Below are 27,280 nucleotides of genomic sequence, written 5' to 3'. Positions count from 1 at the left end.
AAATATCAGCATTACATATATGTAACATTACTCCCCCTGGATTATTCATTTTTTAGAAAAAATATGTAATTTTTAAAATACAGTGAATGTGAGTTAGGCTTTAGAGTTTGTGCTGTCAGCAAATGAAGCTGTATCTGAGCATCTAATTAGTGACTTTAAATAGGCCCCCTGTTCATGAATACGAGTGGTAATATCAGAAGTGTCTGGTCCTGAACTCGTCTCTATGAGTCGTGGCTGTTGTGCCTTCTACAGCAGAAGTAACTGGTGAACTTAAGGCCATCTGGGAGGCATTGAACTGCTTTTTATATGGTGAAAATGCAAAATTACAGCATGGCATAGAATTTTCTTTTCCCCCCAAGTGACAGCTGAGGCGCTCTGAAGGCTCATGGTCCCACAGACCCTCTGTGTGTTGGCCTTATCCTTTTTCAATTGGCTACGGTGTATGTAATCCACAAAGCAAACAAGTGGGCCGACATCATGATGTTTTAATGCTGCATTTGTTTCAAGAGAAACAGAGGGACAATGAAGTCGTATGCCAGAGTAAACACATGCACCAGGACAATCTCACTCCCTGTCACCGGGCTGCAGGCTTCAAGTGCTTTATTTGGTTTGGAACCCATTAAATAACAATTGGGTGTTAAATTATAAAGGGAGGATCCAGTGCTAATTTATTAGATGAAACAGATTGCACAGAATAGTGATTTATTTCTGTTACACGTGTTTATGTATTTGCCTTTTCTTTTAGGAAAATAATGCTCTGGGGGATTGTTTTAATGTAAAAACGACTGCGTGTTTTCTCCTGAATGTTAAAATAGATGTCGTTGTCTGACAGTAGCTTGTGAATTCAATTGTACAAGAAGGGGAAGGATTTTAAAAACTGCTTGTGACACTTTGGCTACATAGGATGAGTGATGCCTTTTAATAGTACATGTGCTGAGAGGACTGAAGTCGGATACAAGGTGAAATATTTCCAGTCTAAGAAAAGAGATACAATGGGACTTTTGTGCACGTGTGTTTCAAAGAAGGTGTCAAGTCGTTAGCACATTAAATAGTGGTGTTATGAGTTTGGTACATCTGTCAAACGCAAAGCTTCTTGTCTTTAGGTCTATGGAAATGCAGGATCTAACCAGCCCGCATAACCGACTGAGTGGTAGTAGCGAATCCCCCAGTGGTCCCAAACTCGATAGCTCTCATATAAATAGCACTTCCATGACTCCCAATGGCGCGGAAGGTGAGTGTCTGTCTTGCTCTGCCCTTGTTTCTTCCACAGTGTGTGCCTTTTCACTGCTCGTGATCTCTGCCCTTAGAGTCACCAGACTGTTCCTTCTGTTTCTGAGGAATTTGACTTCATCCATGGTGCCCATTAATTGGGAGTTGCCAATTCCTGGATTGTCACATTCCATAGACTGGTTTTATTTTAAGACATATATACACATACGTATTGGAGTGTATACACAAAATGCTTTTAGCTTGCAATATATTTCTTTGTGTTGGTCTGCATGTCCCTGTCACAGCATTATTTTATATCATTTTTTCTGTATGACTACTGAAAATTTGGAATTATTTCATTTTATTTTCCATTTTGTTGGCAAATACAACCAAATTCTGAAAAATGTCAACATCAAACTGGATTACTTCGGATCAGCAAAGCAGTTTTGTGTCTAGTATTCCTGTGGCTTTGGCCACTATAGTATAAACAAGAAGAGCCTAAAACTTAATACCTATAAAGTATGCAAGTCTGTTTGGCAAGTTTGTGTAACATTTATTCACTTTCTTGAAGAATGAGTAGCATACTTTAAACATAGCATCATAATTATTTTAATATAATTAGTACATATGAATGTTTATGTGAATTGTATATAAATAGAAACATCTACTTCAATCCATGTATATTTCAATTTTAAACACAGAAGGTTATATGTATACATTACTGTTATGCACAGCCACTTAGGTGCTATGCATATTTTTATAACTCAGATGTATGGAAGGATATATTACATGTTGCATTACATTTATTTTGACCGAAGTCTGTGGGAAAAAATCTTCACTGATATTGTTGCTTATTTACATGTTACTAAGCCATAGGGTATTGATGGATTCATGAAATAAATATTATTGGAAGTTCAATGGATTATCCATGCTAGAATTCCATTCATAGACAAACCCTTTTCTCTCAATTCTCCAATAATAATGAACTTTTATCTCAGATTAAAAAAAATAAGCATAACTGAGTTATGTACAAATTTTATCATTTTGGTGTAGTGTTTGAGAACATATCTGGGAAAGTCTTTTAAAACTTATAAAGCTATAAAATTCATATAAAAGGATAAAGCACAATCAATTCTTTCAGATATAAGGTGTCTTGATGTTTCTACCAATAGTAATGATTTTGATGTACAACTGTTCTGTAGCTCTCTTTACAAGTAAATATATTCCTGTGTCCTGTTTATGGAGTGTGGCTGTTATCAAAAGGAGAAACTTTGGGCTGATTTAACAACGCGGTTAATCTCTGGAGAAAGCAGCTTTCCATTGGAAACTTCTATTCATGTGAATCATTAATCAAACCGAAATTTACACAAAAGCCCTTTTAATGTTTAAATAGAGAGTGCATACAGCTTGAACAGTAACAGCAAGTGGTCAGTCCTGTCTCGTCTCTGGCTTGACTCTGTCTTCAGGTGGGAGTCTGTTAGCACAGACAAGGTCTGGAGACAGTCTACAGCTCACCACAGGATCCTCCTCAGCTGGGCCCAGTGGATTGTCAGGGTGCTGGGCAGTCAGTGAGAGGCTATCCATACAAACCCGTCACTGTCAAGCTCAAAAAGAAAGCCACTTAAGCAAGGAAGACCAAGCCTGTCAAACTATTTTAATTCATAAAATTTCTTGATATAAGAAAAATGATAAAATAATAACATTTTGTATGTGATAGGGTGAAATAGGAGTAAGATGTTTTCCTCCTTACCGCGGGTTACTGACATGCCCCCCCTGTAAGGAAGAGCCACCTACTGTTTAAGCAGAGTGCCTATGTGTGGGAGGTGCTCCCTTGGATGCTTTTGTGTGAATGAGGTGTGGTTTGATTTTAAAGAAAATGTGGTGCATCAACATATTTCTAAATATCTATATCTCATCCACAGTCAGGAATATATTGTATATATATTTTGTAATATTTTTATACAATTAAAATTAGCTTGAAATAACAATATTCTAGATAATTTTCATAATTGCTTGAAACATTCAGTCTGTGAGACACAGAAAGTAATTTCCTTCCTTCCTTTCTTTCTTTCTTTCTTTCTTTCTCTCTCTCTCTCTCTCTCTCTCTCTCTCTCTCTCTCTCTCTCTCTCTCTTTCTTTCTTTCTTTCTCACTCCCTTCCTCTCTCATTCCTTCCTTTATTTCTTTTTTCTTCTTTGGTTTTCTGAGACAGGGTTTCACTATGTAGCTCTAGCTGTTCTGAAAGTCACTATGTAGACCAGGCTGGCCTTGAACTCAAAGATCATTCGCTTCTTTGCCTCCTGAGTGCTGGAATTAAAGGCATGCATCACTACCCCTGATTCTTAGAAGTGATTTCTTATCCTTTAAAAAATAAAGTTAATTGTACAGACTCTGATGATGCACTACAGCTCCAGCATGAGGAAGTTGGAGACAGGAGGATCAATCAGGAGTTCAAAGAGATCTTCAGCCAGGGAAGTGAGTTCCAGGCCAGTGTGGACTACAGGAGATCCTTTTTCCATGGTAAAAACACCAAAACTCTTGACGGTGTTAGGTCTTGGAAATGAACTTTCAAGGTTCACTTTTGAAGGAGTACATAAGTATTCACTGAGTCCTCTTTTCAGGTTTGCTCAGTGTGCTTACAAAAGCTATGGTGGGACGCAATAGGATCAGAAGCCGAGCTAAAGGCTCACTAGACATTATTCAGACCACTAAAGGAATATTTTTGTCAGTTTACTGGAAAATTTAGAGCACTTTTTTAGCCCAAAGCTTCAAATTATAGAGGCAAATTTTCCTCATGATCTGTCTTTTATGACTTTAGATCCAGATATATCAAAAAGTTCTAGATTATTCTTTGTGAATCAATTTATCATGCTCCTTTTCTGTTCCATCATATTCTTGTTTCATTTGTCTCAGCTACCACCACAGGAATTGGGCTGAAAGTTAGCAAATGTATTAACGTCTGGCAAGCTTCCCTGGGATATAGTCATTATAGATTTTCCTATTCTTTCTTTGAGATATGATTTAGTTTGAAACCCGAAGTGTTTATCAATGAATTAGAGGACTGGGAAGGAAAAAAAGAAATTCATTAAAACTAGCTACTAAAATCATCACTTTTCTGCATTCTATAGCAAATACTTAAGTTCTCTGTATACACACACACACACACACACACACACACACACACACACACACACCATGATATATGTTTAAATGACTTCCCAGTAGCCAATTGAAAATACTCTCAGCTCAATTTAAATGAATTAAATGGCCAGAACAACTTCCATACAGTTTACAGTTGGCTTTGGCTGAGTTTGGATTTGGGCTGAATTGGGTTGTCTTCTGTCACTCAGAGCCACTTATTAAACTTCCTGCCACCACTTGTCCATATCACCGCGGCTAAGAAAACAGAAAATCTTCTGTATAAAAAAAACCCATAGCTTCATCTTGAGAACAAACAAGAAGAAAATATAATGGAGAGGCAGAGGATATTAAGTTTCTTCTGAAGTCTGCTGCCAAATTATTCTAAGATTCCATCCTTGTAGGTTCTACACTCATAGACTAGTGCCTGTCTTCATGGTTCAGCTCAGGGATAAAGACAGAAACACACCAAGCTCCAGCCTCAAGAGACTGTGCTTTTTAGTTTTCTAAACACAGTGTACTTGGGCTATAATAATTGAACATTGCATGTTGGAAAATGTTTAGCTCTTTGTGTTTTTTTTTAATGCCAACATCTCTGGTTCTTGTTGCAAGTTACTGCTGGTGTTATCCAGTTTAGAAGTCTTTGAAATGTAGAACACAAGTAGGTAAACGTAGTTCATTCGTGACACCAGTGAAGACTTCAGGGGCAGTGGGAAAGCGTTTTGGGGAGAGATGAGTTTCCAACAGAGTCGGTGAATATTTCAGTGAGTGTTGAACAGGTTCATTCAGGAGACACTAGTGAATGTTTAAAAGCACTGTCTATGCATGATCCTGAACATTCTCCCCTAGTCTTTTGAGTAGTCTTCTAAGGTACAACAGAATAGAAATTTCCTATAAAAGATACTAAAATATCACCTCCCTTTGCTCTATAGCAAATACTCAGTTCTCTCCATGTACACACACACACACACACACACACACACACACACACACACACTCACTCACTCACTCACTCACTCACTCACTCACTCACTCATATACTCACTCACTCATGCAATAGATATTTAAGTGCAGCAGTCCAAGTGAAAATAGTCCCAGCTCAACTGAAATTAATTAAATGATCAGCAAAACTTCCATGCAGTTTGCAGTTGGCTGTGGCTAAATTTACATGGCTGGTCTGGTGTTATGTTAGAATATAATATTGAAGAACTAAGCTTTCGGGTAAAGTTAGCTGAATATCAAAGTGTCCAGTGTGAAAGAAAGGGAGGCTTTCTGGTGTGGGTATGTGCTCAGGCTTGTGTTGTGAAAACCTTGTGTTGTATTCAGGATGTGAGAAGTCCTAGCAAACTACTTTTCTTCTAGACCCAGAGCCAGAGCAACAAAAGGATTTTTATTTACACACCTAATTAGGGCCTTGTTTGCAAAGCAGGGATTTTTTTTTCCTCCATCTTTGTTTTTTTCTGATTGTCTTAAATTCACAAGAGCTTGAGATGGATGAGTTCTATACTGCCAATTTGAATGTTTATTTTTGGTTGTATGGGGCTGGGGAAGGAAAAAAAAAAAGGAAGGGCTAAGTGAGGCCCAGACCTGCAGTTTCCAGTTTTCTCCATTGTACTCTACATTCAGATTCCAGCACAGGAAGCTTCCACTGAACCAGATATATGTGCTTAAATGATGTAAAAGCAGATGGACTGGGATTCTCACTACCATCCATCTTAGGAATTCTACAGTAATTCAAATAGTAATTTCAAATTGGTGTATCAGATTTCCAAGATTGTGATCTTGAATTAGGTGGCTAAATTGCCTGCATTTAAAATGTATTCAGTTGTGTTTTGCACATTTCAGGGTGGTAGGTTAATTCAATTACCCACATCTATATAACCAGAATCTATTTTAAAGCAGTTCTGTCATTTCCACAAAGCTTAGAGCACTAGCAAATTATCAGAATTAGTTTTCTTCTCTGTATATGTCAGTAAAATGTAGTTCTGGCTGATGAGAATATTTTTAAGCAATCTTGTTTACAGGAAGTCTTCTAACTCAAGTGAATGTGTTCCATTTGGGTTTGAAGCCTCCCCTCACAGGCAATATTTGGGTATCTCTGCTTGAATATTCTGATGTCAATAGAAACATGTTAATCTAATTTCACCCTTGCTTACATTCTACACTTAATTTGGTTTCTGTGAGCTTAAGGGACACCATGAGGAAAGGCACTCCTAAAAACATTTTTAGAGTTTATTGATGACCGCAACATTGGCTTCTTAGAAATTCTTCTAAAGCAAAAGCTATGAAGGAATAAAATAATGAGTTAGAATTTAATATTTGCTATGTGTTATATACATGGAAATAATTTTCACATGTCTGTTAACAATAAAAATAGCTGTTTAAGAACATTTTGTTGGTCATTGCACTGACTGTTTGCCACATTTTATTTTATAATTCTTCAGGGAATTCCTGGAGCTGGCCAGGAGGATGGCTAAGAGTGTGGGTTTGGATCTCAGTGGCACAGTGTGCCAGCTGTAGGAACTGAGACAGATGAGCTACCATGACTCAGTTTCCCCATAGCAACAAATCTCACGTTAGACTTGCCATGAGCATGTAATGCAAACCTTGTGGCATATTTGGAACTTACTAAGCAAGAACTTACTGTATCTATTAATATTAACTGCAAGGCCATATGTAAATAATAGTCACTTCTATGGTATGATTCCTGTTCTACAAAGAAAGCTGTAAAAAGTTAAGCACCAAGTTTCAAGGCACATAACTTGTAATGGGTATCACTGGAATCTGTACTGGTATTTGAAGAATTGCTGGCAGAATCCAATGCCTGGGCTTTGCATCACTGCATTTTTCTCTGAAGAGAATATATGACCTTTCTCATTTACTAATGTCCTTCTCAATGCCTTCCTCTGCGATGTCTGAGCCTTTAAACATGCTAGCACCTTCAGCATGGAGGATGTCATCCACTAGTGAACATCAGACTGCACACAAGTTGAGGGTGGAGACATGTGATAGAAGATGGACTTCATGATAAGGATGGCTACCCAGGAGAGTTGTGTCTGCGATCTCGTGTGTGGTTGTGGGCGAGTTTTTCTGTGTCTACATATGCCTAGCATGTTGCTTTAATTGCTTCACTCTGGGGGAATGGTCTCTAACTAGTTTTCAAAGCTTTCAACTTAATTACAATTCTGTCAGCCAGCCTCTGCTTGCTTTAAGCCTTTTGGAGATGAAAAGGCGATGGGAAACCGCCCCTGCTTTTCATTACAATAACCATTATTATATGCACATTTGTGAAATTCAAAAAACATTTTTGCTACTGCTCAGAGTAATTATCTTCTACTTTGGGAAATATTTTTTCAGTGGATAGTCCCGTGCCTTTTGGCTTTGAGAATCAGATGTGGACATATTTGTCAAGGATGCCACAGGAACAGCTATAAGTTATATGTGTATATATATATGAGAGAGAAAACGGTTTAGTTCAGAGAACTAATTGGGTGGCATGTGTGAACCAGTTGGAGGACAGTCTGTTTTAACCTGTCACCTGTTAATAAACCAGTTCTATTCTAGTAAGCCAGGGATTCGGATGCCTGTTACCGGGAGTAGGCCTGGGGTTTCCAGGTACCTAGGCTGCTTATAGTTAGTGAGTAAATTTAGATTACATATATTTGGACTGTGTTCAGTTCTTCAGCTGCTGGTAGAGAGTCAGAGCTCTGTGACATCTCTATCCTGGTTTTCCTGTATGAGCAAAAGTGCATCTGCCCCCAAGCATCTTGTCTTATGGGAGAAAACTGTTTCCTTCAAGGAACACAGGTGAACTTTTAGGCAAACCTGTTTTAAGTAATTCCTGATTTCTTATAATGTCCAAAGATGCCTTGGTGGTGAACAGCATGTATGAAGTATGTGTACATGTGTGAATCTTGGAGAAACAGCCTAGAATAGTTCTCCTCTCCTTGACTACTCCTGTGATACAAAAGAGAACAACCTACATGAAAATTTCCCTGGTGCGTAGGCAGGCTTCTGGGAATCTGGTGCCTGTGCTGTGACACCTTGCACAGCCTTGGTGCAGTGGGAAGGGGCTTGGACCTGCCTAGGCTCAGTGTGCCAGGCTTTGCTGACTCCCCATGGGAGACTTTGCTTTGGGGGATGTGGGGTTGTGGGGTGGCTTGAGAGAGAGGGCTGGGGAGTGGGAGGAGGGAAGAGGGGGATCTGTGGGTGGTATGTGGAGTGAGTAGAAAATTTCTTAAAAAAGAAAAATGAAAATAAAAAGAAAATTTCCCATTTTGCCATTTCTAGTTTGGGAAGGGATAAAGGTCACCTCTCTTCTAATTCTTTTGGTGACTGGCAGAATCCCGCTTTATGAAGAGAGACTCTAAGCTAGGAAAAGCTAGTTTAGGACCTCAAATGCTTATAAGTAAAAATTTAGTATGATTATGTTTGTGGCAATTTGCTGGATTTGCACATTATGTTTTAGTTTTATTTCATGCCTCTACTATCCATTACACACATGCACATGTGTGTACACACATGCACACACACACACACACACACACACACACACACACACACACGCCAAAAAAAAAGTGGTGAGCTTATCCAGCATTCCATGGAGGAGGATGTTTAAGTAAGCACTCTCCACAATAGACATCAGAAACATTTTTTTCCTGTAAAATGAGACAAAATTCAAACTGTTTACCAATCTTACCATTGTACCTATCAATAATAAGAGAGATTTTGAGAGGAAAAAATGTGAACTAAATTGTCTGACTTCTTAACACTATGAGACCATTATGATACCTGCTACATATTTAGTCATTTCATCCTCCAAATAGTTTTGAAGATGAGGTTTCTGCACCTGGTTTGAAAGCAGTTACGTGACCGATCTGCTCTCCCAGGGCACATGGACTGTGGTAGACAGGAGATGCATAAGCCTGCTGTGATTGCCTCAGACCTTACATTCCTGTTTTCTAAAACATGGGCTTTCCCACAGCACTGCTCCAGTTACGAGACAGAAAACCTCATTCTTGCTGACATTCTTTACTTGCCTGAAGAATTTTTTATATCACCTTATCTAAGATTATGGCCAGGATGAAAATGTTATAGTATCCACATATATTTCTCCTTTGCCCAGTGGAGCCCCTGAATTCCTTGAAGGCAGGACAGACTTGTTCACTGTCCTTGGCATCTGGCAACTTTGGCAACAGGTATTTGTTGAATGAATGCCCTTGTTACTAAGTAAATCATGTAAATGAGGCATTACAGTAGCAGGGCAGCCATTCATATTCATTACAGGAGCAGGGCAGCCATTCATATTACTTATAACACATTAACTATCCAAGAAATTATTTAAAGCTTCATTTTCAGTGCTTTGGAAAGTACTCTTCACAGACCAATTCACAAAGCGGTCATGTGCTCTCCATCCAGTGAACAGCCACATGAGCATCCCTGGTAGCTTTTGATTTGAACTTCAGTAGCCAATCTGCACTTGACCCATAAGAACTTATTATTTCGCAAGTAGAACTATTGGACTTTGAATTTTAGCAGTGATGAAGCAATTCCTACAAAGTATGACAAAATTGAGTGACGTAATGATAAAGCTATTGATATTAGCATCTTTAAAATATGCCCCCCCAAAATGGAGGCAAAATTTTTAAGAAAGGGAATGACTAAAGGAGAACTAATATATCCACACTTCAGTCAGTATAAAGAGTGTGCTATGTGTGACAATGTCTCTTGTGTGCAATTGTGTATGTGTCTCTGTGTGTTTGTGTGTGTTGAGTATAGAACAGAGAGTATGGAGAGATGAGACCAAAGTGACAGACTGAGTGGGTGACGCAGGCTCTGGGGACCAGGCCCAGAACTTGGGCAGGTAAACAGAAGTGTTGTGACTGGGTCTGTGTTTTAAGCCATACACTTATGTAGTGTGGGTGGTAAGCCAGGACTCAGGAGAAGTGGCGATGGTAATTTCCTTGAAGCCATGGCACTTATTTATGTGGTATTGTCTCAGCACCAATCTCAGGTTTGCCTTGGGAGGTAAGTGGGGCAAGAGTAATACTAAAACTGAAGGAAAGTGCTGTTATATGATGTGAGAGCATGCCATTTACAGTCAGACCCACTGGGGCTCAGCGTCTCAGTTCAGCTGTTTATGTTCCACCTATCAAAGGTCGGTTTTCAGAGGCAGCAGAGCAGGCTAGACGGGCCTTGAGGCCAGGCTGCCTCCACTGGAAGCTGGGCTCGGTCAGTCTCCAGCAATCTAGTGCAATACCTCCGGGCCTTTGATTCAGGCCTGTACAATCAAGATGATAACAGGACCTACAGAGAGCACCTCTGGGATGGGTCAGTAGACTGAAGATAGTCTGACTCGCAGGCAGTGCTGCTGTCCATTGCCTGGTTTTGTGGCCCTCAAGCCTTCATTGCACAATGAGGATTACCGATGTATTATTGTTGATAGGACAATTAGCCTATCCAAAGCACTGAGAACAATTGCCGGCATCTGCTACATGCTGAAGACATAATAGCTACTATGAAATAATGATGAATGTTGTGTTCTAAGGAAGCATGTCCAATGGAACTGATATAGCAATGTCTCCATAGGGGGCAAGCATATTTGCCCCTACTCTGGGCTCTTGACGCCGCTGAACAGCTTTTGCAGGTACGCAAAGAGTCCTTGATGAACTCAATAATAGCACTTAGTTAATACTGAGTGTGGGTGAGTGACTATGTGGGTGCTCCTGGGGCTCAGTAGAAGGCAGGAAAGGGGTACTAATCATTTGGTGAGTTGATTGCATTTTGGGCAAATAAACCATTTTTCCATATTGATATGATTGAGGCTCTGAGTCTGAGCCAGCTCATCTGCTTCCAATCTTCAAACACTGGTTGATTTTTACCATCTGCTAATTTGCAACATATACTGATACACTTCTCCTTGGTGCCCTGGTATTGGTAGACTAGCCGGTTTAGTGCCACTCTCCAGTTTTCTCAGTCTATATAGAGGAGCGGTCCAAGATACCAAAACTCTACTTGGGGAACATTTGACTCTTCAGCAGATTTATAAAGGAGGAATTAATTGTAGCAGTGAGAACCTAGCTGTGTGATCTCCGCTGTTACTAAACATCTTTAGGCTGTAAATTTCACATCTTTGAAAGGAAACAAGTAAAATACATGCCCTTTAAGCTTGTAAAGGAGCTGTTCCTTGCTTCCAAAGTGTTCAGTACTTATTGGCCACACAAGAGGTGCTTAACACATAGATAGAAACTGTGCAATAAATTATCACTCCTCTATTTTAAAAGCTACATATGCATTATTTATGTCAGAAATGGAAACTGCTATTTTGCCAAATTCTTAGGATGGGTCTTTTTTTTTTCTTTTTTTTTAAACCATTGTGCCATGTTTTTCTTATAACAAGCTAAAAATACTTAGCTCCCACTGTGGTTTCTAAAGACTAGTATCTGTTAGGCACATTTAAAACCTGTACCCTTCAATATGGATAATTTTACTGAAGAGAAGAAAGAGGCATAAACAAACATGGATGCTAATGATGTGAATGATGAAATGTTTAGAAGAAATCTTTTACATATGCAACTTATTTGGGGGTACATGAAAAATGAGGCATTTTTTTTTGTTTTTTGGGTTTTTTGTTTTTGTTTTTGTATTTTTGAGAACAGATATAGAAAAGCATAATGGCCTTCTAGCTCAGTCACAACAGCACAGCAGGGAAATATAAATGAATGACCCCAATGGTAGGTTTACAGTCATTCATCCGCTGGCCCTCCCGGCTTTTCTGCACTCTGGCAAATGTCATCATACAGTACTGGGACAGAAGGGGAACAAGCGTAGTCTTTGTTTTTACTGTGCACAAAGCACTCTGCAGGAGTGTAGAAGTTGGACTATGAAGAATATCAGCTGACCCCTGCCTTAAGGTCTAGCCCAAGCTTAAGATCTGTTTGAGTGAGATACTAACTCAAGGTCTGATTGAGAGAAATACAATTTCCAACCTTTTGGAAAAAAAAAAAAACAAAAAAAACACTAAAAGACAATGATATTGCAAAATCATTTTGGAGACTAAGACCTTCACCCACGACTCTAGAGTTCCCGGGGAGTAGGAGAGGGAGTGCTGAAGGTGAGAAAATTATTTTTGTGTACAAAGCTTTGTATGTTTGTGTGTTTGGTGAGAACATTAGCAAGTCACACATACAACATTTTCATACGTGAACATCTGCCACATTTGTTCAAATGCAAAGATTTGTCATCCATTTCACAGAGGTCTTGTCACTAATTACTTCCTCCATCAACAGATTAGCAAGAAGCTATCGTTGAGTCTGAAATATTCTGGTGTCAGAAAGAAGGGCTTCACTCTCAAGGCTAGAGGCCGCTGATGCAAACAAAAGAGCCCTTCAGCCTGCTAGGCTCTGGCCAAGCTTCAGGGAGGAGGTGGAATCGGAGCTGAGTTAGGAAATGGGTAGAAGTTGAATAGGTAGAGAAGAGCTGGAATGCATGTGAAATGAGGGAGCACTGTGAACAAAGGCAGGGTAGTTTGGGGGACTGTGAGGAGACTGGTTGAGCTGAAGAAGGAGCTGATAGGAGATAAGCTTAGGGAGTCAAGTGGAGCCAAACTGTGGAGGACCCTGAGCATGAGGCTGAGGAGTGTGAACTGCCTGGGCTGGTAGGAGAAGCCAGAGAATATTTTGAGAAAGGGACCAATACTGTGAAAGTGTTTCAGGTGTTAATCTGGCACCATATCCGGGGGCATTTGGAGTGAGAGGGAGTGAGCTCCAGGATAGTCTCAATCTGCTCAGATTTGATGTGTTGGGAACCTGAGCCAGTGGGTCAGCAATGGTAACTACAAAACCCAGCCAATTAGAGTTGTGAACAACCTTTCAAGGGAGTCTGCATTTGTTGTCTTATTTCTTTTCTAAAAGAGGGCCACGGACCTGGGCTTCTGCGTGAGTCATTGCACAATGACACTCTAGCATTCTCTGCTCCCTGTGACGAACAGGTTTTGAAATCTCCTGCTGTCCTCCTTGACCAGGTGTGTTGGTTAGATTTTTATTACTATGACTAAATGCCTGGCACAACTAGCTGAAAGGGAGTGAGATTATATTTTGGCTTACAGTTTCAAAGGTTTCATTTTGTGGTCAGCTGGCTGCATGTACCTGAACCCGAGGTGAGAGAGAGCATCACCATGGAAGGGCAGGCCACAGCAAAATAATTAAGTTCATGGTGGTCAGGAGGCAGAGGAAAGGCCAAGTGATGAGAACTACCATTCCAGAGCAGATCTTTCTTCATCCATCTAGGCCCCACTTCCTGTCTTCCACCACCTCCCAATAATGCAGCAGTATTATAAGTCTATCAAGGTACTGACCGATGTGTTGATTGGTCAGGGTCTCTAGAATGCAATCTTCTCCCAGAATACCATCCGCTAGCATCCAAGTACTCAGTCCATGAGCCAATGGGAGACATTATATACCATGTTTACTCTCATGTTCAAGTTTGGTCAACATGGTTTGCTTTTCATAAGGTTGTATAAGCTACTTTTAAGGAGTTAATATTTTTCTCCCCTCTTGGGAGACAGAGAAGATGACTTTAATATTTTGAGGATATCAAGTTGTAGTCCCAATCCAAATAAAGAGATACCTCATTTTCTAAATGAGAGTTAACCAAAAGCAAAGCATTGAATTTATAGTTATATATACTTTTGATAAAAAAAAAAGATGGCAGGTCAATGTAATTCAATGATGTGTTTTTAAAATTAAGCTTATAAAAATGTAAATTTAGAAATATTTTCCACTTTCATTTACCATGTACCAGTTTCATCTATTTTTCACCTCTTTTCATTTGGTGTCACTTGTTTCTTTTGGAACCATCTGGTACTTAAAAAAAAAAAAACATGTATTTTCACTTTAGCCTATGGTTTCAGAAAAAGACTCTTTAAATGGGTAAGTGATGTTGTCATTGAATCTGAACCATTACACGGTTGTGCTTTTCCCTTTTTGATTTCTACAGCATAATTTCTGCCAAAGCTATGATAATTTATTTGCCTGTCTCCTTAGGAAGTCAGGAAGGGCACTCTCTAAACAAACAAAAACCCAAAGATAGAATTTGGTGATAATGAAATAATATTCATTTGACAAATGCATTCAAAATGACACAAGTGTTTTCTGTGTGTCCTGCCCATGGGGCACTTTGGTGAAAGAAGCTACATCTCAGTTCCTGGAGTGATAATTTGGGAGGGCTAAAAGCTGTCTGAGATTCCAGTGATATTTATAACTGCCTGAGCAGTGTGCCTAATGGTTTAAGTTCACTCAAACTCGTCTTCAGGTAGCATGCATCTCTGGCTTTCTTCATCTGTTCCTTTTATACCTGCTTGGTTCTGTGAGCCAAGTACTAGCATAAGTTGTGTAAAGATAGAACAATTTAAAAATGCTTCTCCTGCTGTGAAAATAGTTATCATACATCAAGATGGGTAAGGCTCTGAAATATAAAGTAGGGTAGAAGAGGATACATATGGAGATAAATGAATAAATATTTTATATATATTCTAAATATATATGATATATATTCTATATATCATATACAACATACATTTCACACACACACATATATATTCTAAAGAAGGCACAGGCACAGGTTTTGAAGTTCAAGGAGAAACAATTTTGCCTGAGTAGTAGATTAAGAACGACACAGTAGGATTTTCAAATGAAACTTGGAGTATATAATTCAGCTTGGAAAACTTATACAATACTTAATGTGAGTGAGTAAGAGTCTGGCAAAGCTAGAGCTGGGAGGAAGCCTAGGCTGCTGTAGGGTAAGTGTCTGCATACAGGGACCCATGGTACCTTTTTAGAGCACATAGATTACAGTGTCTCACAGAGTCAGGACAATTAGATGGGGTTGGATGTTTCATAAGAGTCTAATGCATGATTATTAGGGAATAGAAACTTCACTTATGCCTATTGAGTACCCTCTAAAGACCTCAGTGCCAGAAATATTATACAAATCTAGGCCTCCAAAATATAAAATTGCCTACGGGTGCGAGAGTGGAGCTGCTGGTCCAATCTCCCCAGTTTTATGAGAGGGAGAAGGTAATTAGGAAGCAGAGTGACCATGAAATTTAGAAGGTAAATGTAATAGATGACTGTGGTAGAAGTTAATACACATGATTTGTTAGCTTTCTGTCACTGTAACAAATATCTGAGATAACTAGGTTATAAAGAACAAAGATATGTTGTCTATATTTTCTGAGCCCATGAACAGGTAGATTCAATACCTCACCCCTCCGCCATTATTGGAGATAAAAGCCAGGACATTATGTAAGCTAGGGAAGTGCTCTTCCCATGTACCAGTGGGCTACATCATGGCTTTTCTCTTCCTGTGTACCAGTGGGCTACATCATGGCTTTTCTCTTCCTGTGTACCAGTGGGCTACATCATGGCTTTTCTCTTCCTGTGTACCAGTGGGCTACATCATGGCTTTTCTCTTCCTGTGTACCAGTGGGCTACATCATGGCTTTTCTCTTCTAGTGTACCAGGGGCTACATCATGGCTTTTCTCTTCCCGTGTACCAGTGGGCTACATCATGGCTTTTCTCTTCTAGTGTACCAGGGGCTACATCATGGCTTTTCTTTTCCCGTGTACCAGTGGGCTACATCATGGCTTTTCTCTTCCAGTATACCAGTGGGCTACATCATGGCATTTCAGGTTCTGGTCAGGGGAAAGATATTTCATCATGGCTAGAACATTTGGCACAAGAAAATTATTCTTCTCATGTCTGGGACATGAAAAGAGATGAATAATAACAAAATTAAAAGTTTCACAACCTCCTGTAACATCACACTAGGGACCCATGTCTCTACACCAGCTTCTGAGGCATTCTTAAGATCGAAGCTACAGTGACCAGTAGTAGGATCTAAGAAATGAGGAGGCAGAAGGGAAATAGACAGTCTTTGTGACTAAAAATGTTTTTATAAAACCTGAGCCCTTCAAAGGGAAGTGGTGGTGATATGTTTGGTTTGCATGAGTTTGACTTTAACCAGGTAACTGGCTTCTATGGCAACATTGTGTGTGTGTGTGTGTGTGTGTGTGTGTGTGTGTGTGTGTGTGTGTGCGCGCGCGCGCGCGCGCACGTGCACATATATATGTATATGTGTGTATGTATGTATATATAAACACACACACACATATATGGACGGAGATTGTGGGGCTGTCTATATAAAATCATTTTTAAAAGGCATGGTAAGGAAAATTATTGTGAAGGAAAATGCAGACAAGTGGGAAGGAGGTGAAACTATAGAACCACAGGATAGACAATGGCAAATAATCTGGGAGAAAAAAGAAAGAAAATACATTAGAAAAAAAAAAGGAACTGTTGTTATAGTAGGGTAACCAATGATTTAAAACAACTGTCAAGGAAAGGGATTTATTTAGAAGGATTAAAGAAAATGAAAACAGAGAGAAGTTTGAGCTAGGAAGTTGGAAAGGCCATCTAGGGCAGCAGCAGATACTAACTGGATGGAAGAGTAGATTAGAGAGGTGGTCTGCGATGAGAATAGAAAAACAGATGCCCAGAAAACTTCAAGGTTAAAGAAGACAGCTTGAGAAGAAGCATTGTTGAGAGACAATTCATGGACATTTAAACAATTAGGAGAGGGGCTAGGGACAGAGCACATGGTAGCTTAGGGTCCAGTGCTCAGTTCTGAGTCCAGCAAACCAGACATTTAGGGAGTTCTGTCTGTGCCCCTGGGTACAAGAGAAGCAGCTTTGTGAGAAGTAGGATCCTGCGAAACCAAGCAATGGGGTATCATCGTAAAGGATGCCCAGAAGAGAGGTAAAGGATGCAAGGAATGAGGTAAAGGTATGCCCCAACAGAGGAGGGGAAACTTAACTGAACTTAATCTGTGGACATGTTTCAGGAAGAGGAAATATTAACACACTCTCAATATTCTCTATAAAATATTTGGTGAGGGTATATGGGTGGGGAATGAGGTATGGTTTGGGAATTAAGCAAAGTGGGAAAGATTCCATGAAGATATTTCAGACACTTGACAAGAAATGGAAAACATCCTGTCCCATGATGGGATGGCTCAAGAAAATGGGAGAAGAAAGGGCCCTGTTTAAGTGGGATTCGTCAGCATGTTAACTGGTTCTGGTCCGTCATGTTCACTGCGTAGAACAGCTGGCTGAACAGCAGCAATGAGAAGTTGCCCATCCTGTGATTAGAGATTGACAAAACGACACTTGGGAACATGAGACCACACAGCACATAGAGTGGAGACCAGATATGGCAGGCACTGGGTTCCACACGGGCCACATGAGGCTGATGAAACAGAGTCAGGGAGCAGACAGGGGTTTGGAAAGACTGAGGTTCTGATGCGCGTTAAGAGTGAGTCTGGCAGAAGTGAAGAAGTGAGGAAGATTAACGTGATGTTTCTTGGAGGTGATGCAGTTTTAGGCAGTAGGGGGATTGCTTCATAGTCAAACTTGAACAAATATAATTGAGAGAGGAAGGAATCACAGAGAGAAGCAGTCCCTGTGTGTCTGAGCTTATGCCAACCAAAGAACTGTGAGATGAGCTTAGATACTGGCCAGGGAGTAGGGAGAGGACTGACCGCTGCTCACCCAGCCTCCTGCCATTCAATATCCACATGCCTTTCTGGGCAAATTCATCAGCGCACAGGCTGGCTCTCAGTCCAGCAAGCAGAGCTACCATTTGGGACTGAACCTGCTTTGCGGTTTTATTAATACATGGGAGAAGGATCACTCATCAAACGGACTGAGCACTTCTCTGATTGCCCTATAAGTTTGGAGATGTGTTTTCATGACCATAACATTTAAAGTTCATCCAGAAGTTGATGAACGTGGAATTAGGGTGCAGGGGGCTAGTTGGCTGATCAACACAGCTAATCTCCCCAGGCTGCAGCAGTCTGAAAGGCAAGTCTCCACTTACAGTATAGAAAGAGGCTTTCTTGTTTTCATGGATCAGCTTACCGTAAAGAATGCTAGAATTTCTACGTGTATTCTGAAATTTCTGGTCTCTGCTGCCTCGTGCACCATCTTTCTCCTGCTGACCTGGTCCCTCAGAAAAAAAGCATACACTGACGATGGTAAGAGCCAAGGCACTAATTGTCTTAATGTAATTGTGATTTAGTCCCGCCTTCTAGAGTTATTCCCAAGATACCTTGCTTGATTTGATTTTGGCTTTCCTTAGGTAAGGCCTCAATGGTTGACTTTTCCCGTTAGATTCTCTCATTTCTTTTGGAAGGGTAAGCTTGACTTTAATGTGGAGCATCTGATAGATTTTAACAATGTTATCTGTACCTTAAAAAATGCTTTTGGAGCCAGGGATGTAGGTTAGTGGCAGAATAGTTCCCAGCATGCAACTCAACCAGTAAAAAAAAAATATTCGGATTTTTCATTTTTCCAGAGATACTGTAAGAAGAGGATGAGTGATTATAAAAGCAGAGGTTCTGGACCTAGCACATGGCTGAAATGGTTATAATCTTAATTTATTTCATTCTCATCTGAGTATAATACCCAGTAACAGATACCTTTATCCTAGGTTTACATTCTCGGCAGTAAAGCTAGATTGAAGTGCCATTAGTAATAAGCTGTGACTTAACTCTGAATACCGCTGCTGGTGATGGTGATGAACACTGATTCAGCTCCTTCTTGGTACCAGATCTTTCGCATAACATTCTGTGAATCTCTATTACATTTCTGTAACATGGATAATTTAAAAACATTGTATAAAACGATGATTAGGACCAAGGAATTAAACTGTAGAAACTTCAGCAGCAGGTGGTTAGATATTCTTACCTCAACACTGATGCTCCAAGGCTTTAGTAGATGGAAATTTGTGGAACATCTGAAGGGCAGCAGTGGCCCAGGATAGCTGAGATCTGGAGTGTGTAGTCACATGAAGGAATTTCTGAATGTCTTAAAGGACATCTCTGAGAGACAGTTGCCCAGGGTCGGATGGCAGGCCAGAACCTGAAGCAGGAGGAAAGAAGAGGCACAGGTGTGTCAGTAATAGAAAAAAAAAAATAGCTACTTTGTAGTAAACTGAGGTCATATGACAAGCAGAATGGTATGGGGGAGGTAATCCTGTAGTTAGAAAACATTGTTTATAGATTTTTGCCCTCTAGTCAGGAAGCGTAGATAGGAGAGCTGTTCTCAAATGTCACAGTACCTTTTAGGAAAAAAAAAATCAGCATGTGGTACTTGAAAATCCAAAGCTTGGGAGAGGTGTTTTGTTATGCCATTTACAGCCTATTGCTGTGTATGATCATCCAGGTGAGATGGAGTGGGTCAGATTCCCGTGGGCACATACTGCTTTTGTCTCTTTAATTCTTCAGTCAGTGTATAATTGGCCATAACAGAGCCAGAAATAGTTAGGTTGGTTTTTGTTTGTTTATTATTTTTTTTTTTTGGAAAGGAAATTTTCCTTTGTGTGTGTGTGTGTGTGTGTGTGTGTGTGTGTGTGAACATGGGTTGTCTTTTCCTATCACTTTCTACATTGCATTTTGAGGCATGGTCTCTCACTAAGCCGGAAGCCCCCTGTTTAGGTTAGACCAGCTGGCTAGAGAGCCCCCGGAATTTACCTGTCTTCCCTCTCCTTTCAGCACTGAGGTTACAGGTGTATGCTGCCATGCCCAGTTTATGTGGTCCTGGAGATATGAACTCAGGTATTCTTACCTATACAGCAAGCCCCTTATCTGCCTTAGCCCCTCAGAGAATATCTTACATCATTAGGCCTCTTTTGATCAAAGTATTCAATTACAGTACTGATATAATCATGCACATCCTGGTAGTTACTTCATGGACATCATCTCCCCTTTAACAGGGAGCCTTTTTAGAAACTGGATTTAGTGGGACTCTTTAGTTCTTAGTGTATAGATGACTGTGTTTGAACAGTGCCAAAAGGCAATGATCTTGGGACCTAAAAGAGAATATCGTCTTCCCTTCCTTTCTTTCTTGCCTAGTTTTAATGGATTTCAGGGACAATTGAAGTTCCTGGTTGGGAGTGAGAGTCGCATTTGATTGAGCTGGATCATGCAGAGATGTAGATGTCAGGGGAATGGAGATAGAGGGGGTTTTGTTGTAGGTAAACTTTCTCAGAGTAACTGTATAGTTCAAGCTATAGAGTCACTGACCTTAGATTTGGCAGACTTAGATGCAATTTGGACCAACAGCCTAGGCAGTGGAAGAGTTCTTTCTTCATCTTTTCTTGACATCTGGGCAGGGGATTTCTACTTGAGCTCATCCAGGAAGCTCACTGGTCTGGAAGCTCTGAGGGTAGGACTGGCAGAGTCATACTTTCTAATCAAACCACAGCTGGTGGCACCAAGCCTCAGCCGCCGCCTTCCAGCTCTAACTTTTCGCAAAGTGCTACTTACTTATTACCATTTCATCAAGCTTTGGTCACGGGGCTGGGAATAAAGGAACTCCCCAAATTAAGTCCCAGTTTGGATGCTTCCTGACCTCTCTGGTTTCAGTGAGAAAGACAACAAGGTGATGCCTGGCTAAGGAGTTTCGGAGTCCTCGCAGAGTTTCCCACATGCTGATAACGTCCATGAAGAAGCTGACCCATAGTAGGCATTTTACATGGTCAGTCTTCATTTTACCACATTCCATCCTTTGGCTCAACGTATAGTGTTGGATCTGGAGCTGGGCATTCCATTAGTGGCCAGTCTAGAAAGTGGACTAGAACAATTGTATGAGCTGATGAGGGCATTGAGTCAGGTCTTGAAAGGAACATGAAGTTTAATGTGGACATCTTGAGCATGAAACCCCTCTAGTTATGTTGGCTTTCCTACAGCTGTGGCGATGTCGTGGTTACGAAGGGCAAGAACATTAGGTGGCTGGTGGCATGGGGGAGAAGGGAACGGCAGGCTTCTGTCAGAATGGATTAGTATCAGCTAAGACTTCTAACCCAAAACAACTGGCAGGAAAGTGAAAACTTGACTCAGAACTTCAGTCTCACTGTTGTGTGGTCTACATGAAAACAATCAGGCAGAATGATTTCCATTAGTCTCGGTGTTTTTTTTTTTGTTTCTTTTTTTTTTTATTTTCTCCTCAACTTTGTTTAGAAACTACCTAAGTAATTAATTTTTTTAAATGACTGTCTGATCCATCTACTTATAAGATTCATGTGAAAACCGCTCGTCATGTGTGTGTAACATGCTTAGGGCCAGAACTTGAGCTGGATGCGTCCTCTGCCTGGTGTTTTGGATCAGTCAGTGACACTGGAACAGAAGAGCTGTTTTCTCCATCATCTTCTCCCATTCCAGAATGTTCTTACTTTGAGGGAGGAGCCTCTCTTCCTGAGTACTCTATGGTCAGAACCTTTACTTCAGGGAACGCAGAGTTTCAGGTTGACTTTAGAATGTGCATTTCACCCCTGAAAACATGAAAACAGAGAAAAAGTCACCTTCATACATAGGTTAGGAGCATGCTAGTAATGGCACTCCAGAAAAGGGATTCCAAACCTGGGGAGGGAAAAGGCAGATGTTCTCAGTTCTGAAACACTGTGGCTCTGCTTGGTGGTATATAGTGATTCTGTCATTCTGTTGGAAGTAGGTTTAGTAGACATTCTATGACCTAAATCAGAATGTTACTTCTCAACCCTAAGGAACTTTGGCAAAGATTATATACATTTACAAATATATTATGTCTATGAATTTTTCTTCTCATACTATCTTTTGTCAATATTATTTTGAAATGAGAAAATTCCCTTTTTCTTCATTATGCAAAAACATATTGATGAATTGGCCATATGAATGGCTTGGTGATAGGAGTTTATTAGCTTGAGGTTGTGTCTGCACCATACTAGGTATCTAAGAAGTGTGTGTGTGTGTGTGTGTGTGTGTGTGTGTGTGTGTGTGTAGTATGTGCATAAGCACATGGAATCAGTTGGTCTTGAGGATGGCCACTTATTTCCTACTTCTTAAAACCCTTTTAAATTTTTCCTTCTGATTGCTTGGCTAAATAACAGATTTTTAACAAGCACCAAGAAATAATTTCACACTGTATATTGTAAGTAATGTGTTCATTAATAAGTAAATTAGTATATACTGATAATGAATTTAATTAGTTTTGAAATTCTTCCTTTAAAGCAGTGGTTCTCAGCCTGTGAATCCAGGTCCCATATCAGATACCCTGCATGTCACATATTTATACTATGATTCATATAACAGTAGCACAATTACAGTTATGAAGTAGCAATGGAATAATTTTATGGTTAGGTGTCCCCACAATATGAGGAACTGTGTTAAAGGATCATAGCATTAGGAATGTTGAAAACTGTGGCTCTGAAAGGTAATTTGTAACAGAAGGACTTTCTTACAGAAAAGAAATTTAATGTGACAGTTTTTCAAAAGAGAGTCTATTAAGAAAATCTGACTTATATTCAAATGGAAAGATATTGTCTTATAAAATGATTTCTCAACATTATTTAGGATGTTATATGTTCTCTCCCACACCTTTACAAATGACTACTAATTCAATATGTGATGATGTGTGCTTACTTTGTAGTTAAAACAGAGCCAATGAGCAACAGTGAAATAGCTTCAACAGCAGCAGACGGGTCTTTAGACAGTTTCTCAGGTTCAGGTAAGGAACGAATATTAGATTTTCCAATTCGCACTAAGCATTGTGTTTCCTACTTTATTATATGAGTCTATGTATTTATGTAAATATATGAGTATTCACAAATACAAATGTAAATATAGCTCTCCTCCCAATCACAGATGAACAGTTCTGGTGTTTGTAGTCCCTGTGAAGTTTATACAAATAACGTTGGTGTCCAAAGGAGATAAAAGGACCTTTGTTCTTCATTCTTCAATCAAATTACCTTTATATCCAAAGGATGTGTCTCCTTTTATTATTTGTATCATTTTTCCAATCATGCAAGTTTGCATCAGCAAAATGACTCTTCAAGACATCCTAAATAGACTTAGTTCCCCCAAACCTGACTCTCAAGGCCTATGTTGGGTTGACTCTGTTGAGCAGTGTTATATTCATAGGTTTTCATCACTCTCATTAGTAAAGCCACTAGTAAATAGTATACATATCATGTCTGTCACAAGGAAAACACTCAGAAGAACTTAATAGTTGCAGTGACTTGCCGTGAGACCCTTGCCATACACTTGACAAAGCAACCCAGAGTGTTTTATTTTATTGAAAAATGATTTCTATCAGAGACAATTCTTAAGTTGTATACTCTTGTTATATAAAAACACTCCTGTGTTTTTAAGACCTATGTTTTAGAAGTGCTATGCCTTCATAGATTGATGATTGATGAGCTAGTTCTTAGAATCACATATTTACAATTTACCACAATGGAAAGGAATTATATGCACATATAAAATTAAGTATACATATACAATTTAGGCACTAATGATATTAGATGGAAGCAATGAACATAAACAACAGAGAATATTATGTCTCATTCTTTCACAAAACACTAAATGGAATTTAGCTCATTCCAGGCAATGTGCTTTGTGCTATTGTAAATTCATAGGTGTGAGAATATGGTCCCAGTTCAGGACTTAATGGGACGAACAAATGAAAAATTATCCCAATTGGACAACAGTGGAGAGAAGACCTAAGATTGCAAGAGCACCCAGGCAGGGATCTAGTAGAGATCAGGCAGACTATTAGGAAAGATGTCCCAGATTAACACTCAGACTTAGGAAGCAAATAGCAAAAAGTTCACGTGGAACCATGGAGGACACTGACAGATTGGCTACTCTATGTGAGGGGACCATAGCCCAGAGGGCATGGAACGGTGGGAATTGACAATGGTCAGACATTCCTAATGGGTGCTGTGGAAGCAATGTGGATGTGCTACAGAGAGGTGGGTTCAGAGTCCAAGGACGCCAGCAAGATCTTCCTGGAGTTTATTTTGGCCTCTGTGCAATGGAAGCCATCAAAGGACAGACTGGCGCTTAGGTTCACATTCAGTCACAGGTGCTGGGGCAGCGTAGTTGAAGACACGTGAATTCAAGTGAGCAACCAGTTTAAAAGTTTTGCATTAATTGATTTAAGAAATATTAAAAATGAGTCTGAAGAGATGGCTCAGCTGTTAAGAGAACTAGCTGCTTATTCAGAGGATCCAAGTTCAATTCCCAGCACCCACATGGTGCCTCACACTGTCTGTGACAATTGTGTCAATGTAACTGTCAGGTCCAGGGGTTCTGACACCCTCACACTGACGTATATGCAGGCAAAACACCAATGCACATAAAATAAAAAAAATACATTATTTTAAAAAGGAAATCTTGAAGAACGTTGTAAAATTCTGGCAATAGGAATGGGAAACTGAGGGATTCGATACATTTATGGAGCTTAAGTCATCCATGACCATCTGGCATTGGGTCAGTCAAGCAAGACAGAGAGAAGTGGAGCTAGGCATATGTGGAGCATGTTTGACACATCAACATGGGGCATGTTGAATGAGATGTAGAGCTTCCTGAAGGTGCTAGGTAGATCTAGCCCTAGAGCTGAGAAAGTTTGCAGATGGGAAGTTTGGAAGTATACAGGGTGAGAAAGTTAGTGGACTTTATTAAAATTGAAGATGTGACAATGGAAATATTAGAGATGTAGAGATGAAGCGAGAATATTGAAGTGGAAGTGAAAGCAGAGAATTTAAAAGAAGCACTGTCTATATGGCAGATTCATTCATACACAGCCATTACTTATGTGTGTATGTATATACATGCATCCTTTTATGTGCAGTGTATATGTAGACACACAAATCTTAGTACTATAAAGTGAAAGGTAGGTTATATAAGAGTAATGTCCTTGAAAACCTATGGTGATGCACAGCTTTAGTTTCAACACTCAGAGACAGAGGCGGGTGGATCTCTGAGTTCAAGGCCAACCTGGTTTACAAAGTGAGTTCCAGGTCAGGAAGAGCTACACAGAGAAACCCTGCCTCAAAGAAGCAAAATAAAACAAAATAAAGTAACATCTTTAGTATAATCACAGTTTTATTTTTAAAGAAAGGCAATTTCTTCATTTGAATATATTTCTTTGTTTGTGTGAACAAGGGTGGTGTTTGTGTCTAAGTAGTGGGATAAATTTTGAATTTCATTTTTTCCTTTTTCTGCTGTTGTTTTTTGGGCACATGTATAGCACTTATAGATTTACAAAGTTGTATTTTTTAAAACACAAATTAGATAGCGTTTGCCACAGGGAGGAAACAAAATTTGAAGGGATTCTGTCCCATGATCACCTTGCAGTCTTGACCCTGCAGCAGGCCATTCATTGTTGCTCAGAAAGGTAACACAGGAATAAGCGAGTCGTGAATGCAGTCTGTGTTTCCCCTGCAGTGTCTCAAAGAGATTAGTGATAGGCGCATGAATGTGCAGAGCTGGAGGAGACTGGAGGAGATGCTGGGCAGAATAGGAAAGTGGGACAAGGCGGCTTCCGACTTAAAAAGTGGATAGACAGTGCGGTCACAGGTCCAAACAGAGCTAGAGCTCTTGAACTTGGAATATAGACCCATCGAGTGAGTTCTCCATTTACAGTGATGTTTCTCAACCTGTGGGTCACCACCCCCACAGGGGTTGCATATCAGATGTTTATATTATAATTCATAACAACAGCAAAATTAATGATATATATATATATATGTATATATATATATATATTACTGCTGGGCAATAATTTTGTGGTTGGGGGTCACTGCAGCTTGAGGGACAGTGATGATGAGTAGCATTCGGAGGTTGAGAATCATGGCTTTAACAGCTTAGCAACCCACATGAGGAGACATTTGGTTTGATCCAGAGTTATGAACTTGGCAGGTAGGATGCAAGGGAAAGTCGAGCTAAAAGAGTTGAGAGTATTTAAAAGGAATAGCATAATTATTCATGTGTCCAACCATCTCAATGAAGAAGATACAGCCCAACATCAAAGATGGAGGGCGCCCTGCAACTCACAATGACATTGGAAAAGATGTGAAATGAGAAAAAGAGAATGAAAATTCTGGAAAGAAAAGAATCCCATCTCCCACCCCGAGTCTCCAAGCCAGTGAGATGCCACTACACAGTTCTACAGTTAGTTCTCCATACTTCCTTGTTTAGCCTTCGTCAGTACTTTAAAAATTGTTTTTCATTATCTGTCTTCTTGTTTACTGTGTAGCTCTGTGAGAACAGAGTTTCTTGGTATTATCCACACTTACATACCAGTAGCCATGATAATACTTAGTGCATTAGAGTTGCTCAATATATGTAGCCTAAATGAAGAAATGAAATGGCCAACGTTCTTGTGGTTTGAGACATGAAATGTGGTCTTGAGCCAGAGTAGAGATCCAGGTAGAAAAAGAAGAGTTCCAGTACAATAATTTAGGGACCCATTGGGAGATACTGTCAAATTCTAAAGCTTCTGCTCAGTGCAAGGAAGCATCTATGAAGCTGTCATCATCGGAATGTTGGAGAGATTTCATGAGCCCCAGAGAATGAACGGTTTTCCAGACCAGTAGAAAACAAATGCTTTGACGAAGCAATTTGTTGGGGTCTTTGTAATGCCTTGACTCTCAGATGCTTGGCAGCTGCTGCTTTGAGGAGACACATAGGAAAAACAAGTCCCTAGAAAAGGGCTGAGGGAAGATGGAGGGATAGCCTGTTGAACCTAAAAACGATCTTATTTTCTACAGAGTCTCTATATGAGGAGAAAGAGGAAGAAGTAGATGAGGGAGGGAAGGAGATAAGGGTCTAAGAAGCAGAGCTCTGTGGAGACAAAGCTTTTTCATTGTCTTAGAAAACAGTCAACAAGGAGAAGGTGGCCTATGGCCATTGTGGTGGTGGTGACAGGGTCACCTCTGTCTTATGAGGGGGGATTCTTTAGTGTCTTCCCTCCGGCACTCAGTGTGGACACCAGAGCAGACTGCTTAGTTTGCCGAGGCATGTGATGGGCTTGAAAACTGCAAGGTTGTTCACTGTG

The 27,280-nt window shown here is 40.0% G+C and overlaps 1 protein-coding gene across 26 annotated transcripts in view; it reads left to right on the top strand.

The window, feature by feature from the left end:
- Eya1 (EYA transcriptional coactivator and phosphatase 1) overlaps positions 1-27,280 on the top strand; it is a 312,966-nt gene that overhangs the window by 171,119 nt on the left and 114,567 nt on the right. For 16 of the 26 annotated variants that reach the window (XM_076563734.1, XM_076563733.1, XM_076563735.1 and 13 more), the window contains 2 exons: positions 1,104-1,231; positions 22,868-22,945. In XM_076563734.1, coding sequence (XP_076419849.1) covers positions 1,104-1,231; positions 22,868-22,945 — 206 coding nt within the window. Of the gene's footprint in view, positions 1-1,103; positions 1,232-22,867; positions 22,946-27,280 lie in introns of those variants that run through there. The other 10 variants (XM_076563744.1, XM_076563746.1, XM_076563745.1 and 7 more) reach the window with 2 other exon arrangements.

This window comes from Peromyscus maniculatus, chromosome 2 (assembly GCF_049852395.1).
Source record: "Peromyscus maniculatus bairdii isolate BWxNUB_F1_BW_parent chromosome 2, HU_Pman_BW_mat_3.1, whole genome shotgun sequence".
Lineage (NCBI taxonomy): Eukaryota > Metazoa > Chordata > Mammalia > Rodentia > Cricetidae > Peromyscus > Peromyscus maniculatus.
This window is presented reverse-complemented; position numbering and strand designations above follow the sequence as displayed.